This window comes from Morone saxatilis, unplaced genomic scaffold (assembly GCF_004916995.1).
Source record: "Morone saxatilis isolate NCDOM2014 unplaced genomic scaffold, NCSU_SB_2.0 Contig4, whole genome shotgun sequence".
In the NCBI taxonomy this organism is placed as follows: domain Eukaryota; kingdom Metazoa; phylum Chordata; class Actinopteri; family Moronidae; genus Morone; species Morone saxatilis.
In genome coordinates, this window is record NW_023339984.1 from 6,272,291 (window position 1) to 6,289,345 (window position 17,055).

The 17,055-nt window shown below is 39.4% G+C and overlaps 1 protein-coding gene across 2 annotated transcripts in view; it reads left to right on the forward strand.

Annotated features, from left to right (window-relative positions):
• LOC118338182 (pyruvate carboxylase, mitochondrial-like) overlaps positions 1-17,055 on the forward strand; it is a 314,296-nt gene that overhangs the window by 119,404 nt on the left and 177,837 nt on the right. For both annotated transcript variants that reach the window (XM_035675438.1, XM_035675439.1), the window contains exon 12: positions 11,754-11,936. In XM_035675438.1, coding sequence (XP_035531331.1) covers positions 11,754-11,936 — 183 coding nt within the window. The remainder of the gene's footprint in view (positions 1-11,753; positions 11,937-17,055) is intronic.

A 17,055-nucleotide genomic window follows, 5' to 3' on the forward strand; every position in this document is an offset into this window, starting at 1 on the left:
TGTGTGTGTGTGTGTCCACCCATCCCACCTCTAAAGCCCCAAACAGATTGTAGTGCCGTCACAGACATCTGGTTGCCACTGACTCTAATGGTTGCACTGATGTTTAATACTGCATGAGACATAAGAGTAACTGTGTGTGTATGTGGGTGGGCAGGCATCCGTGCCCATGCATTTCTTCCCGAGTGTGTGGTGTTATTTGGTGTACGTGTTTGCGTCTCCGCTTAATGTGTTAGACAAAACATGAACATTTAAGGCTAACCTTTTCTAGCAGCTGGGCACTTACAGCTCTGGGATTTTTTATTATGGAGAAGAGGGGGGAGAGAAGAGGGGAGTAGATATGCAAGAAGGAAATTAGAAGGGGATGTGTGATGAGAGGAGGGTAGAAAATGGGAAAAGAAAAGAGATTTGAGAAGGAAGAAAGGATTCAAGAGAAGGAGATGACAGGTGAGGAATGGAGGGGAGACGTGAGAAAAGGACAGAAGTGGAGGAGAAATAAAAGGAGACGGGGGAAAGAGTGGAAATGAAAGGAGAGGCAATGAGAATATGAACGGAGAGTAAAATTAAAGACTGTTCTGAGGAGGAGTGGAGGCAAGGCAGAATGGGCGATAATTGATAGAAATTTCAGAGAGCGAGAAAAAGGGAGAAAATGAAAAGGAGGAAAAACCGGAGAGCAGCAGAGATCCTCTATTGCTCATTAGGGTCATTATACCTCCGTCTGGAGCACACACACACACATTCACACACTTACACACACACTGAGAGGATTGAAAGGAGAAGCCAATTTAGTCGGGTATCAAAAAATGAGTCTTTTGATGAAAGGCAACGAGGGACTGAAAGGAGGGCTTGTGTGTGTAATGCAGTGTGTGTGTGTGTGTGTGTGTGTGTGTGTCTTGCCCCCTTAGAGTGTCCAAGTAGTCAGTACTTAGTCATAATATGGTTTTGTTATGAAAGACACACATATGCAAACATATTTTTGGCCTTGGCCTGTAAGTGCTGCTGGTGGTCTGAGTTGCCAAAAAAAGATGATTAGAGGGATACAGTGGACAGAAGGAAAATAAACACTCAAACTCAGAGCAAGCAAGGAAGGAAGGAAGGGAGCAATGAGTTTAAATGAAGTAAGAATGAAAGGATAAATAAAGCTAGGGATGCCCTAGGGACTCAGACACAGAGCGGGAGGAACAGGGAGAGTGAGATAGATAATGGTTTTGTGAGTTGAAAAAAAAATAGAGGCTGTATAGAGACGGGAAATGAAGGTGAAATTGAAAGGATAGGAGGAAAATTGAAATAGAAGGAAAGGGTTGGATTGGTTGTATTTTGGATTCAGGTACTTGGTTGTGGACTGCCAGGCAAGCTTGAGACAAGCACATGTCAGATAATGAAGAGTCAGCGAAACCTGAAAGGTGGCAAAAACAGGGCCGACATTGCCCAAGTGTTGCAGGCTGGATGTTTATTTGATCATATCCATTAAAACGTAGGACATACACACTTTCCTACATAACTAAGGCAAAGAATCTCCAGTCTCGGTTAATGAAATTGCATTGATCATGGCTCTCTTGTTTCTAGCTTTTTGAAATGACATATGGAGGGTTAGAGAAGGCGGAAATGACTTTTAATTAAAGCGAGACCGATACCACCAGTCAGGAGATATTTGTCACCAGGCCACTGGAGCCAAGGGAGGTCTCTATAATGATTTAAAACGAAAAAGGAATGCTTGGGTAACTGTGCCTTTGTGTGTGATAGTGAAGTGTGAGGAGGTCTCTGTAATGATCCACTACAGGCATCAGTTCAGTGTAATTGGTGTTCAATATAAAAGCAGATCAATGTAAGGCTCTCCCTGCTAACTGCCAATACTATCACTTTGGTGACATTTTGGTGTCTGATTGTTGAGGATGTGTACATTCAATTCAATTCAATTTTATTTGTGTAGATGCACACTATTTTCTGAATCTTCTACTTTGCCTGAAACTACATGATGGTCAACATTGTCTCCCGTCTATTGGCTAGTTTTGCAGTCTCAGAGACCAATGACCAAACCAGTGATATTGTATGGACTAAATCAGTGGCATCCAACCAGTTTATCTCAGCCTCTGAAGACAATCGACTTTGTAGATATAAGAGGATTCTACAGGACATTGTGTGCGTGGGCTAATTCTCAATAGAGATAGCTGCAAAATGAGTTCTTTTTCAAGGTCTTTTCACACAAGCTGTCATGTGGATTTCCATATGTGATGTGAGATTCTGAGTATTTACAATATCCAGCAGAAGAAAACTCTCTGAATAAAAATAGGCATGTGTTGTTTGTGCAGAAATGCGCTATGTTCCCTATGTATTCCCAAAGTTTTACAGTGTTTGCATTCCGCATTCGGTTTTTGTAAAATGTAAAATGTATTCCATTATTGAAGGCAAGTGTCAAGGTTTTCTTCTCAAATACATTCATGAAAATTGAGTTAATAATAACACAGGTTTTCAAAGCATCAGTTCTGTTTATGTGAATGCTTTGAGTAAATGTGTGAGCATAAAAAGCAGAGGTGAGAGACAGTGTTCTTTTAAGACATAAGCCTGTTAGTCATTTCCATGGCTGGCTCCATTTTATCTACTCCCTGCACTGCATACAAAAATGTCCCCTTGTTCCCCCATTTCTTTTCCTATCCCATTGGCAGGGTTCATACAGAGTAGTAAAAGTTTAGAAAACGCTTAGTTTCCAACACAATATGTTGTTTCACCTACACCATCACTCATGTAAACCTGTCATCTGTTAATGTTTGAAATGAAAAGATTCCACTGTTATCAGATGAGGAGCGGAGCAAAGCTAGATTGACTGACATGGTCAACAAATTGAAAAAGGTAGGCTTTTACCTTCTGGCAGTATTCCCTTTTTGGTTTAGGTGAAAGTATTTTAATTTTATTCTTAAAAAAGATGTGCGAACATCAGTCCCATTAACATCACAGTATCTGTAAATGTTGTAAAAAAGGAAAAGATCTTTTTCCCCAGACAAAAGGAAGTAGAAGATCGATTTCTTAATTGAAATTGTGGTGAACATACTGGCTCTGGGGGCTCGCGACAGCATACCCAGACCAGATTTTAAATTTGCACGTTGCAGTTACAAGATACAGACAGGCATCCTCGGCAACTGAGACGGCAAGACACCCAGTTTTGAAGAACATCATAAAAATAAATTCAGAAGCTGGCCAAATTTTTCCACAGCTGCCCATTAACTGTCACCAAATTCCTTGGGAGTCAACCCACTTACTCATTTAGCCACGGAAGGGGAAAGTAGGAAGATGCTTCTGAGACACTGAGTAACTAAAACTAGAGACCAAGTTGTGAAGTTTGCTATAGTTTCTGTGTCAAATGATTAAAAGTGGGATTTTATTTCTGTTTGTCATTGAGTTCCTCCCACTTTTGGTAAAACTAATCCTGTTCTTATGGGCTGTGAGGCTGAGTTGTTGTTGTTGTTTTCCTTATCCTGATTATATCTGGTAATACACCCCACACCTATGAAAAGGAATTACACAACAGCATAAAGTTTTCACGACCAATTCTGAAGCACTAGTTGGGAAGCATCAGGTCTAAACCAATTACCAGCAAACAAACTTTATATTTTGCTTCTTGACATCCGTCTCACTTCTCTTCCCTCACCTCTCTTCTCCCCTACAACCGCTCTCCCTGCCTTGATTCATCCACACGGCTCGACTTCAAACATTAACATGACACTTATATTCTCTTCTCTCCTCGTGTGTGTTATTCTGTCTCTTTCCCTTTATTACTCTCTTTACCTCTCTGTGCCTCTGCCTCTCTGTCTGCTCCTATCTCTAATTGGTACACTATCAGTTGGAGCTCAGATATTGCTGTCACTTTCTGTCTTTGTGTTTCATACAGGCAGTGTGTATTGTCTCACCATTTCTTCTTCCTACATTAGCTTCAAGTTTGGATTTTTTGTCTCCTTCAATTCCATACATAAACAAGACCTGACAACAAAGAGGAAACCTTAAACTAGCTAGCAGCAGGACTGACAGTTGGGTGATAGTGAGAAGGTGAAAAGTCACAGAAGAGAAGGTGGAGATAAATGAGGTTTGGTAGTGGAGTCTGTAAAGTCAGGATGCAGAGCAAAGTGGAGTGGAGAAATTAACTTAATGGCAAAAGGCCTCGAGGAGCCTGAAGATTTGGGCCATTACCATGTAACAGCTCCTAAAAGGGTTTTGAAAGTAACAAGGATCTTATTCAGTCGTTGGTGGAAACCACATAAGACCCATAATCAAGGTTATTTTACCTCTCCAATTTTCCAATTTTTTGCACCCTTAATAAGTAAGCAAACAATGGTACACTGAAACATTTGAAAAGACATTTTATATCTACAAAATACTGTTGAGTTTGGTGAGGCACTGAGTCATTTGTCATCTGAACACTCACTGATTGGTCCAGTACCCATCTGACCAGGCTGAATCGATTTTCAATTGGATGTTTCCAGACTTAAATCTGGCAGTGAAAGTGAGCTTGAGAAAGGTATTCTGGCACTGAGCAACAATAAATTAGAACGAGGACTGTGTCTTTTTCACAGATGCTAATATGAATCGTGATGTGAATGTTTCTGGCTTAAGAGTAATGAATGAGCCAAAATACAAGGTCAACCAAGGAGATAGTCCACCCACCAACCAAGTTAAAGTAATGGATAAAAAAAGATCAAATGACATTGAACTGTGCAATTAACCTATGATGTACAAAGTATTTCAGCGTCTTTCAGCTTGTTGTCGGGATTTTATGGCCAGCACAAAGGTAGCTTCTAGTTGGTGAACATAGTGGAGCATTAAGTGGCTTAAGAGCTACTAAGAGAGTAAAGTAAATATTTGACTTATGTCTGCCAGGGTGCCAGAAACAGGACTCTGAATGAATGCTAATGTTGCTCTGTGTCTGCTGGATGTGTAAATAGGATATTGTTTTCTAACACATTAGCCATAACAACTTTAAAATGTAACATGTCAGTGTTGTTTTTATAGCTTGAGCCCAAAATAAATCATTGTACAGTGAGACTTTTTTTTGTATGACAACATGCAAAAAAGGCAATTAAAGACTTAAGCATTTAGAAAAAAATGTAGTATTGTTTTGTGGTTGTGCACTATACTGTATAAAACCAGTCCTGTAAAATCATATAACAGTTAGTGGAAATTAAAGTAAATAAGAAGTAATGAACAAGCAGTTTCAGGAGTTGAGCCCTTTAGATGAATACAGTGAAATGAAATTCTTCTTTTGCTAAAGAGAGCCATTTCTTTCAGTCATGTATAATTCAAAGTGGTGAGTGTGATATTTATCTCCATGATAAATTGCAAGGCACTGTGACAAATCCACTGTGACAAATGCACATAGATTTTTTTTTTTTGATTTTTTTACTGCAATTCACAGGTTCAGTTATCTCCCAGTTGTTGGATTAAACCTATTTAGTCAAGCCACTGATAGCAAAGTGTCCAAAATCCGTGTACATCAGAATAACATGGTCTCTTTCCTAAAACGTTGAAATACATATTTTACAGCTGTCCTCTTGCCTTATTACACTTGTAACATATCGGCATGGTCAAGTGAAACAGTGCGACTCCACTTTTCATGCTGTTGGCTTTTTTTGTTTTCGATTTTTCACTTTCCACCACATGCTCAGTAAGTTTTATGACTTGGGCCTCTGAAACCCATCCAGAAACTGTTCTTTAAAAGCATGAGCATCAGTGGGGAAATTGGCTTGCTTATCTGAATTCCTAAAAAGAGAAGTGTGTTTTTAGAGATCTGAGATACTGTTGTTTTTTAAGGCCGCAAAAGCAGGCTGGGGAGAAAGGATTTGTAATGTGCCCACGGCAGACCATATAATGTCAGAGAAATACACCACTGACCTGTGCTGCAGAGGGAGTGGAGGAGGGTTTCTGAGTGATGTACTTCAAGCACTGAGAAATGGAGTGGACAATAGACTATTAATATTACAAGTAAGCTAGTAATAACTGGAGGTCCTGTTGTGAGCTTGTGTACAAGTTGTTTATGTGTATTTACTGATAAACAGGAATCCACGGGAAAACAAGGGGTATGTTGCTGGGTTACTATAGACAAAGGAGCAAGACAGCAGCAGCAGCAGCAACAACATGTGAGAGAGTGTGCAAGATGATGGGGTCCAAATCAGTGCAATAATTTGTCAGCGAGTCCATTTCAACGCCTTTGTGCTTATATTATTAGTGTCAATGATTACACAGAGAGCGTGAAAGAAAGGACACAAGACAGTGAGATGGCGACATGGGGAGAGCGTGAGAGAAGAAAGTGGGGTTCTCTTGTTAGACAGCGCCCTGGGCTGAAAGAAGCTGACACCTTGACTTCAATTATTAACATTGTACTTGGCTTTTCATTCATTTGTGCCCGTTTCTCTCTCTTCTATCCATCTGGCTACAAGATCTCTAGATGCACTGCTTGGGTCTGACTCCACGTTGAGTGTGTGAGATAAAGGCACTTTCTCGTCCCTGGGTTGTTGTGGCACCCATTTATCTCATATCTATATGCCCCTAAGCCAAAATTATAATGCTTTATATCACTAAGGCACATACACAAAAGCATAGCATAAAAGTACATTGTCCATCATTAGCACAGAGCAGACGAAAGTGAATGTGAAAGTGCTTTAACACACACATTGTGTCTATTGGGATTCATTGTTGGAAATTAAATAATTAATGTTAAAGTGAGATTCAGTTTAACTCTAAACCTTAATCACATGCATGATACTTCAAATTGTGTATCCACAGTTTCTGAAAGCCCTCTGGAATAAAATTTTCAGTGTTATTTTTTTATTTGTTTTTCTCTGCAAAACAACTTCCATCTGAGTGGTTCCAATAACTGAGGCTCCACTGAGCTAGTTTTGCGGGTTCCAGTCCGACCACATATCCCATATATGTTTGTGCAGTAAAGTGTAACGGCAAACATCTGTCTTGCTACATGTTTGATTAGTCTCCTGACATGAGCAGGACAAGATTGTTTACAGTTAGGAATTCGATTTAGAACAATGTTGGTTTGTGTTTAAGGGCTCAAAATGTTTTCTGTGTGCATATGTATTTATTTATGTCTGCCTGGCTCATTGCTGTTAAATGCATTTTTAACGCGTTTACATTCATGCAGATGTATTTACTATATTGTTGTTTCTTTGTCTGGATCCAGTTCACTAAGATTCTGCAATCGTGCTTCAGTGTTCAGGTCAGTGTTGCATTTCAAAATGCAGCAGCGGGTATAAAGAAATATTCATAGGGGTGGTAAGAGGGTGCTATGGAGACTTTATAGGGTGGCAGAAAGATCACATATATCAATATTTGCTTGGAAAGCACCAAAATGAAAATATCTATCTAACTACAGTATTGTAGTGAATTGGCAAAGCATTAGAAATATCTAAAGGTGGCATTAGAAATCAATAAATTGTTTTATTTTCACATCTTCGGACATTTTCCAAATACATGTCTCTTTTCATTTAACTTAAGCATATCACTTAGTCTAAAATGTGGCCATATCATTAAATGAATATCCATTTAACACATTTATTTTTTTAAATTAATGTGTTAAATTTGACAGTATTTGACACCAAACTAGTGTGGCAGCTACGGTGGCCAGGAATGCCACCCTTCCAAATCTGCCCCTGCCTATCAGGCCTATTATGACTGATACTAATACTTTCATTGGATTATATCACACGTTTGAGTAGCATCACAAGAAAACTTGCATACAAATTCTCTTTATTGTGCTCCTAAAATCCTAGATACTTTTTCTTCTTCTCGTGGATGGTTTTGTAGAGTAATCATAGAGCAGCTTGAGCAATCAGATTAGAAAACACATCTGACTCTCACACCTGGTGAAAATGCCAACCAGGAGACAATATAGCAATTGCCGTTGTCACTAACCATCTGGCCTTGCCATGGGAACACAACCATACACTTGTTGAATTACAAGCCCTGTGTTGTGTGTTTGTTGCTGTCAGCGAAGTAGCTGTGCAACTCTTTAAAATCAGATTATGACACGCTGTCTTAGACTGTGCATTTTCACAACTCTGATACATCCACAAAATAATCCTCTAATTGCCTGTTTGTGTCTGTTAGACTGTTAGTTTGCAGCATGTAATCACAAAACATACAGATAGCATCTCAAGCACAATCACCCCATGGGGCTTTACAGAAATAGTCTCAAGACCACCAATCAGGTCAGTTTTAATGAGTTTTGGTAGATACAGATTGGCACCCAATCAGTCGACAGATTCCTAGTTGGTGTGGACAGCTCCCAGATGTGAAACTGTATAAGAGGCTGTTGGGTGGCCCTAATGGTTTCTGAAACTTTACTGCCACAGTGAGACGACAACAACAAAGGCCAGGATGTCAGGGAACAGATGAGCCTTTGAACTAATAACTGATCCTGCTCCTTCTGCTCTTTATCACTTCAAGTTGTTGTTGTTGCCTAGTTAATGCCCAGACTGTGTGATTATTAATAGGATGTTGCTGAAAATAGCCTTGATGCTCAGTCTACTTGTGTGGATGTACTGACTGAATAAGTCAAAGCTAAGAGCAGCATCAGTCTCAATGTGAGAAACGTTTAGTGTGTTACCGTATACTCCCTCCCACCCGCCTGGGGATGTAGCAGTTTGATATTAAATAACAATGTGCAAAGAAAAGCCCTGGCAGCCATCGGACAGCCAGTCAGTCACTTTAACACAGCAGTCAACACTAGCAGCTGCATCGGCCTTCTGTATATGCTTGGCCTGAAGTCTTAATGGGGTGGCTGAAAACAATTTTAAAATGCGGTTTGTTCACAGTAAGGAAAGATTTAATGAATAGGGAGAAAAAGTAAACACAGTGTAGATTTTCCCAGGGGCTTTGGCACAGAGGGGGGCAACTGCCTCAACACTACTGTGGAAACAAAGTGCCCGAGAGTTGGCTACAAATCCAAAAATGAGAAATCGATCGATTATACGCAAACGCATTCCTTTCTTTTTAACAGTCCTGTTTTTATTACCCAACTTCCAGTTTTCTCATGTCAGATTTATTTAAAACCCTCCTTTTCAAAAGGCATGTTTTAGTGTTCAACTTTAAACTCTTTTAGTTTGTTCTGGTAGTTGCAGAAATCACCTCTGTCTCTGCTTTGTGTGGTTCAGTAAAATATTTAATTTCAGTTGCCCAATTTTTGTCTATTATCTGTCTGGAGGAAGTCATTATTTTTTACTGTTTATATATTGTCCACAATAATGTGTGACAATCATGCAGACAATATTCCATTATCCTCAAAGTGGTGGCAAAAGGCCCTCCTGTAGATATCAGGGTGGCATTCAAATATTTTATTGTCCCCACCAGAAAAGTGTCAGTCAATATTTCCAAAACTTATTCTGTCCTCTGGAAACTTTTTGTGAGCGCACAGCTGTTGAAGCTTGCTAAATAATAAATGGCGCAGACGGCAATCTTTTTGTAATTGTAATCATATTTCTCAAATATAAAACCTATTTATACTGAACAGTTTGTAGAGTTCTGCACATGCACATCAGAAAGTGTGAATGTGGAACTTGAGATCTACTTCAGTGACACTTGAAGTGCTGATGACCAGCCTCAAGCTTTTAAAATCAAAGGGAAGTGCCGGGCTTTATGAAAATCACAACCTGGAAATTGGGGCTTTGAGCCTTGAAACTGCATATTGCACAGATGTAGAGGCAGTGTGCGTGGGCAGCAGTACTTGTGACAATTTCCTCTGCTCAGCATCTCATCCATTTACAGCTTTATGTAGGCAGTCCCTTTCAACTTGGCCTCCATTTTATGCTGAAAAAGATCAGAACTCCTCTTTGGTGCGGGATATTTCTTTGAATAAGCCATACTTTGAAATATTAAATCCAAATTGAAAAATACATTAATGTCCACTCATAGCCGTAATTCAGCATTCAGCTTGATGTTAAGATGTATTGATATGTAAATTGTAACAGCAATTTGACATCTGATGCTTCCCTGCTGTTGCTCTCCTAGTGTGTTCCTAGTGTTGTGTTTGCGTGTGTGTGTTCCTTTTGCTTCATGCTTTAGCATTCTTCTATTAATGATGGCTACTGTAGCACTAGAGTATAACATGGTTTTACAGAAGCCTGGGTATGGGTGGTCCATTCACTTTGGCTGTTATAACATAAGCCCTTTGTCATCATACAGTAATATTGAAGCACATTTTTGCTAACATGCTTTATGGAGGCAATTATACAGTATTTTGATCATTCCGAGCCATTGGAGATTAACAAAATTGCTTTAAAGAACGAGGGCAAAATCACTCTAGGTAAAATGGTGAGTTGTAAAGAGCAAAAGGATAATGAAAAAATATTGTTGGTCATAAATGTTGGCAGCTCTGCACATCTACATTGTCTGAAAATATTACCGGCATATCATCAGTGTGGCACAACATTGTTATAATTATAATTTCTACTCGTCTTTCTCTTCCAGCCCTCGAGGGGCTCCATATGTTGTAGTGTTGGACAGTCCTCACTCTCCTCTTCACATCTCCTCTCCTCCCTCTCTGCTCTCTTGCCAAGTGGTTTGAAACCGTCCAGCCTTTCCATCTCTAACTCATCTCATGCTTGTTTTCTCCCCTCTCATCTCCTTATTTTGCTCCTCTTGTATGTCCGTCTGTCATCGCGTTCCAAGTGCGGGTTAATCTGCGCCTACGTTGTAGGGACAGACGTGCTTTGTGTTTGTAATCGTCCACATTACAGTCTAACAAATGCTGTAAACAATGTTGAGATAATAGAACAAGTAAGGAATGAAAAATCCTGCAGTGCTGCACTGAAATGTTAAACTGAAAATAGCAATGAAAACCATTTGACTCTGCATCTTGCACTTTTTTGGAAGGATGCAGTGTGAAAGTTTGTCTGCCAAATTTATTTGAGGCAGTTGTGATGTTTCTGCTGTTTTTATTTCTGTTTTTGACAGTTCAAAATAGAGGGTGATAGGAAGGACTAGGAAACATGCAACAAAAGTCCAGGGTTGGATTCGAAGCTAGCGCATTGACACATTTCAGACCACTGAGCCACCATTTTTCCCGTGTGGGACTTGTCAGTCTTCACTGCTCAGGCAGTGGGTTGCTATCACTTGTACCATTATTGTTTCCTAAATACTGTAATACTTCTAAAAACTGATTACTGAGGAAGACACAAATATTGTAAAAATATTTCCTGCAAACAGGTGTTAGGAATGAAAAAAAAAAAAAAAAACTAAAATTACTGGACCTTGTAAGGTGATACAATAATAGCCCTTTGTGCTAGGCAATATACTGGATGAATCAGTATACTGGTTATTATTCCTATATGATATGAATTTTTCATAATACAGCCTTACCGTTGCATAGCTGAAACAACTACTGTAACTTATTTGTTTCTTGCAATAGAACATTTGAGAAATATCTCAAAAAATAGTAGAAAGCCCTATTAACAGTATATCTAAAGTTGACAAATTGTGCAAGTTTTCCTGAGAATCTACCTTAACAAAGCCAACACAGAAGTACTGTATAGCATTCTTGCTATTTGTACATGACTCTGCCTCCACACTTGATGTTAACTCAAATTAAATTAATTTCATTATAATTTGCTGACTTTTTCTTCACAATGTTAACTGTATGTTTGCTGTTTATTTTCTTATTCTCAGATTTCATTTCTATATCAAATCAATAACAACCCAGATAAAGACATTATTCTGTTATACAAAGTCCTTCACTGTTGGCTTCTCTGTCCTGTTTCTGCCAGGTCTTCCGAAGCGGCGAAGGCATGGGCATCCGTCTGGACAGTGCTTCTGCCTTCCAGGGTGCTATCATTTCCCCCCACTATGACTCCCTGCTGGTAAAAGTCATAGCCAGTGGGAAAGACTTGCAGACAGCATCTTCCAAGATGAGCCGAGCCCTGGCCGAGTTCAGAGTGCGAGGAGTCAAGGTAGGACATTCAGCCACATGAGCTTGACGACGCTGGTGCCTAGTGTGCAGTTTTTTCCTGCTTTTATTTGCATTTAAAGTACTGATTGTTACTTGTGGGGTGAGGAAATGCTGCTCTGGCTTTGGAGCTGATGGAAAACTGGATACTGTCAATATGCTTTCTTGTCAAGCTGAAAAGAAGGCAATTGTCATAGACCCTGAATGTTTGACATGAGAAGACTTTGTGAGATGTACATGATGTGTTCTCTGTCTGCTATGAAAGAACCCATTTAACCTTTCAAGGCAGTCTAGCATTGTTGATGGTGTGATGCAGTTAAAACTAACTGAAAAAGTAAGAGAGAGAAGGTTTCTATTTCTTGAATCAACTGTAGACTACAACAAGTTACTGTGAAGTGACACCGCAGCGATCTTGAACACTCCTTACATATCTGTGTTACCAGATTACATGCTTTGTTATCGTAATTTCTTGGTTTTCAGACTGAAAATATGCTCTGTTAGCGTATAAAGCTGCCTGATACCGCTGTGCAAGAGGGCAGAGGCGTTTAGCTTAAGGGAGTGCTAAACATTATTTCCAGGTGCAAACGCTTGTTGACAGGCAGCAGCAGTGTCAGCAAAAGCCAGTATTAGCAGACAAAGGAGGCAGAGGTAATTAAAACTAATGAGCTGCTTGCTTTGTTCATGTACCAGTCATATGAGAGAATGATGTAATGAATTGTCTCACGTCTCTTGCACCTTTTTAACTGGGCTTATTTTCAATGTTTTGTATTTGTATCCATAAACAGAAAAAGCTGCCCAGAGTCTCTGTACAAAGATCTGAGTTGGATTCTTTGTCACTTCACATTCAGCTTTAACAGAAGCCAGTTCACATTCTGAGTTGGATGAGAAAGAAGCAATGAACTGACATTAATACAGATCTCTCTGGTTATCATTTTGATCTCAGCATTCTTCTCGTTTACACACATGTAATTTGCACATTTGCATCTTTTGATTTTCACCCTGCAATTAAAAATTAACGATTTTGCTGTCTGGATGAGTCTGAAGTAACCCATGCAGGGAGCTCTCAACATGTGCCTCTTTTTGCTCAGCACGTTGAGGTGAAAGGTGTGTTGAGCTATTAATCAAGCTACAAGTGGAAGCTGCATTGGGCAGCCAAGGTCTGTGATGATTTTGTTGTAGACTATGGATTAACCATGAGTGATGTACACACAAATTCATTACTGTATACAGTGATTTCATTTCAAGGTGAAGCAAGCTATGTCAATTATCAAGCGTGAAGGTAGACAAGTCTTCTAAGCAGTTGAGTTGTTATTGTTTTTGCTGTGTAGAAATGTTGGTAGGCTGAAAAATCACTTAAATCAATCATTTCACATTCTGTACACTTTGGTTGTAGCTAAATGAAGAGACACATTTCATAAAGTCTCAGTATAGTCTAATTAAAAGCTGAAACACCATAAATGACTTTAAAAAAGGTTGTCTTTGTAAATCAGTTAGCAGACTGAGAAAATGAGCAATGCAATTAGAGAAAAGAACGTCATGTCCTACTTCTGTGCAATCACTATGTAAATTAAGGTGTGACTTGACGTCCATAGATCAAGAACACATTATTCAATTGTGTGTGTAGGCGTTAGTAGCCAGTGTGTGAAGATAATTAAGGTTTATAGGTGTAAAATGTCAGATGATTCAAGACATACATTTCAAATCAATTACTTGTTGAATTAGTTAACATTTGCTTTGTTGTATTTCATACTACCCTTGAAGACCCCCTTGAAAAGGAGATGGTACATCTCAAGGGGTTATTCCTAATAAAGACTTTTCAATACACAGTTTCCTATACGCAGTGAGATGAAAATCAGGGCCATGAGGATAAAGGGATTGCTGTAGCTGGTGGAACAGAAAATTCTATCAGCTCAGTTGTAGTAATTCTTCAGTCTGTGTTTTGAATTAGTCATGATGAGGTGAAATTGCAAGTCAAATTGGTCTTCTCAACTCTACTTTCTCATTTAACTTGGAGTGCACTTTACAAACTGTCAGCACAGATTTAATAGATTAATTTTCTCTTCTGATAGAGTGAGAAAGTGTTTGATGTTAGCCAAGACTTAATGGGCTTGTGGACACTGTCCTTTGTCCTCGCCTCTGTAGATTATGTAAACACACTCTAGAAAGTCAACCTAATGTACCTTTCCTGTAGTGGCTGCAACTGAAATCATTCTGTACGGCGACAGTGGCTGTTTCTTAGTGTAAAAATGGTTTAGTGTTCTTTTTGGTAAGGAAAAAATGGCCAATGAGGACAGCATGTGCTGATCTGAGTACTTTCTATTCTGCACCAGCAACATAGTACAAAAGCTTTGTATCGCACTGAGAACAGCAGACAACAGTACATTGATGTAAAGAACACCTGATAACTGTTACAAGGTCTTGTATTAAGCATGTTTCTCCTAAGATTGCTGGTGGCAGACTGAAACCATGGCACCTCTTGTCAAAGACTTGAAATTTAAGCAACAATGTCTGGTTTGTCTTTTATTCTGACACCACTGAATTCAAAGTTGTTTAGAGGGGGCTGCATGGGTTTAATGTCCTAGAGTTAAAAAAAATCCAAGCACTTGTGTCCTTGCTAACAACTTGTGTGGGTGACAGTGACATCAAAGTTTTTGCACATCGACATAGATTCTGTACTTCACTTTGCCTGTGTGACCGATTAAGACACATTTGATAATTTCCCCAGTGTTTTTAAGTTTAATTATTGTAGAGATTTGTTCTGGTGTAGTATCCTTGCAAGGAACCTTTGTGCTCCCTTTGTCCTTGATGGCCAAACCACCATTTGATGCATTCTCAGCTGGTAAACAAACTTTTTATCCAGCCACCTTCCTTGTCTTCTCCTGTTTCAATATTGGTGCATGTAATCATCCATGCCAGCTTGAAAAACACACATTACATATAACACAAATTTAACACACATTTATAGCTCAGGATCTGAACAGCTAGTTAACTGCATCCATCTGGCATCAGGTTTTAATCTGTCACTGATTAACTTTATGCAGTGAATCCCAGATGGCTTTTGCTTCCTGAGAACCTGGATTATATTATACTATTCTTGGATTTCTGCTGCCATTAAAAAGTTTTTGCTGAAGTTTGAGATGTGATGTCAGTTTGACGTTCGACAGTGAGTCATCCCTCAATTCCCAGACTGTGTTTTCTGTTCTAATTAATTTCATTTAGCTGATATCTAGTAGCATACATAGTTGGCTAAATTGAGTCTTGAGTACCCAGTGAAATTCATGTTTCTGGACCTATGAGAAGGCACTTGTGGCAAAGGTGGCCAATGAAAATGTTGTCTAGAACAAGGATTGTGGTTTGTTTCCTTGATTTCTGAGCAGTAGCTTTGGAGAGAGTTGTTGTATTAGAATGTCACAAGTAAGTAGCAAGAGTGTTGGCAACAAATCCAAACCCTATTCATCATTTGGTTTGCTCGCAGAGATATAACATAACCCTTAACATTTTTTGTGGGAACAGTACTGCTTTTCGGGTAACTGTGTGGGTGCTTCTATAGACATGAAAGTGCCTCAGCATGTTAAGTATAGTAACCTTTAAATTAAAGTGAAAAACTGAATTCACCAAAGTTTGAGTTACTTGGTTGACGCTTGACAACATGCTGCTTTCCTCTGTTGTGTAGTATTATGTTTGGCATTTCAGAAAGCTCTGTTTATCTCCTGCCTCTGTGTATGTGTGCATGTCTCTGAGCATTGTTGTGTACGTGTGCACATTTGTGAATGTGCTTGTGCAATGGATGAGCCGTGTGCTAAGCGGTAAAATGTCACACATTCCAGCAGTAAAAAGAGAAAGAGGGGAAAATGATGGACAGGAAATGGACAGGACATGCGGAAGGAGGGTAAAGATAGATAGAGAAGCAGAGGGACAACAGCAAAAGGGCAATCAAGATGGAGAGAGTGTAACATAAAACACCAGCAGGTGGTACGGCCCATAGAGACCAGTACACCTGTGGCTGTCATGTTTGAGTCTGCATATTGCCGGTTAAATATAAGAGAAGTGTTGAAGACTGAATAATGTCTGTGCATTTGCATTTTTTATAGTGACAACCTAAACAAGTCTTGATTTTTCAACTGTTTTTTTTTGTTTTGTTTTTTTCAACAGCATTAAATCACAAAAACCCAACTACACTGTTCTTTAGGAATATCTTTTCCTTCGAATTGGACATTCGCTAAATTGCTCAACCAATCTGTTTGCAACTGTAACAAGACATTAGAAAAATACTAACACGACTCTACATTTTAAGAAGAAAGAGGATTTTTTTCTTTTAACACAATATCTTGTGTGTAGCCATCAACTGCGTATTTGAGACATCTTAGGTTGGAAACATCATCCAGAGACTGCATTTTCAAGCAATTACTGGAGCAAACATTTGCTTGATTACTAGCTAGCTGGAGCTGATCTGGTCTGCCAGCAACAGTTATTTTAACCGACAAATTTGCAGACAGGAAATTAGAAGGCTGCTTTTGTATAGCTTCACCTAAACGACCTATCATTAAAGCAGAATGAAAGAGTTTCGAGCAGCAAATCTGAAAACTAGGCTGAGCATCCGTCCTGTACCTATCGTCACACAGGTTGATGGTTTGTTGTTGGTTTGTTGTGAACAGATGTAGATGTGAGCAGATGATTCATGGACTATGGAAATATAGAGAAAGACAAATGAAAAAAACAACAGAAGAAGAGATGACAAAACAGAAACAACCTAAAAAAATACCAAGATGTTTCTCCTCACAGCACTCCCTTAACAGACTCAATATTCTGTCCAGTTTGGTGGAGAAGTCAACAAACTGAGACATTTGTATGTGAGACTGTAGGTTTCTAAGTCTGTCTGTCTGTCTGTCTTTCTGTCTTCCAGTGTGTTTCTTTAGATGTCATTTTTGTGACACCGGGGGCTTTGCTTCGGGCAGTGTGGTTTCACTGCTGTTCATCTTTACACCTAATCTGTAAGAGTGAGAGTATGAGGTCACCTGAGGTCGTTGCATCCACCTCTCTCTCTGTGTGTGTGTGTGTGTGTGTGTGTGTGTGTGTGTGTGTGTGAATGGGTTGGTGATGACATCCCTCTAGAGAGGCTCTCT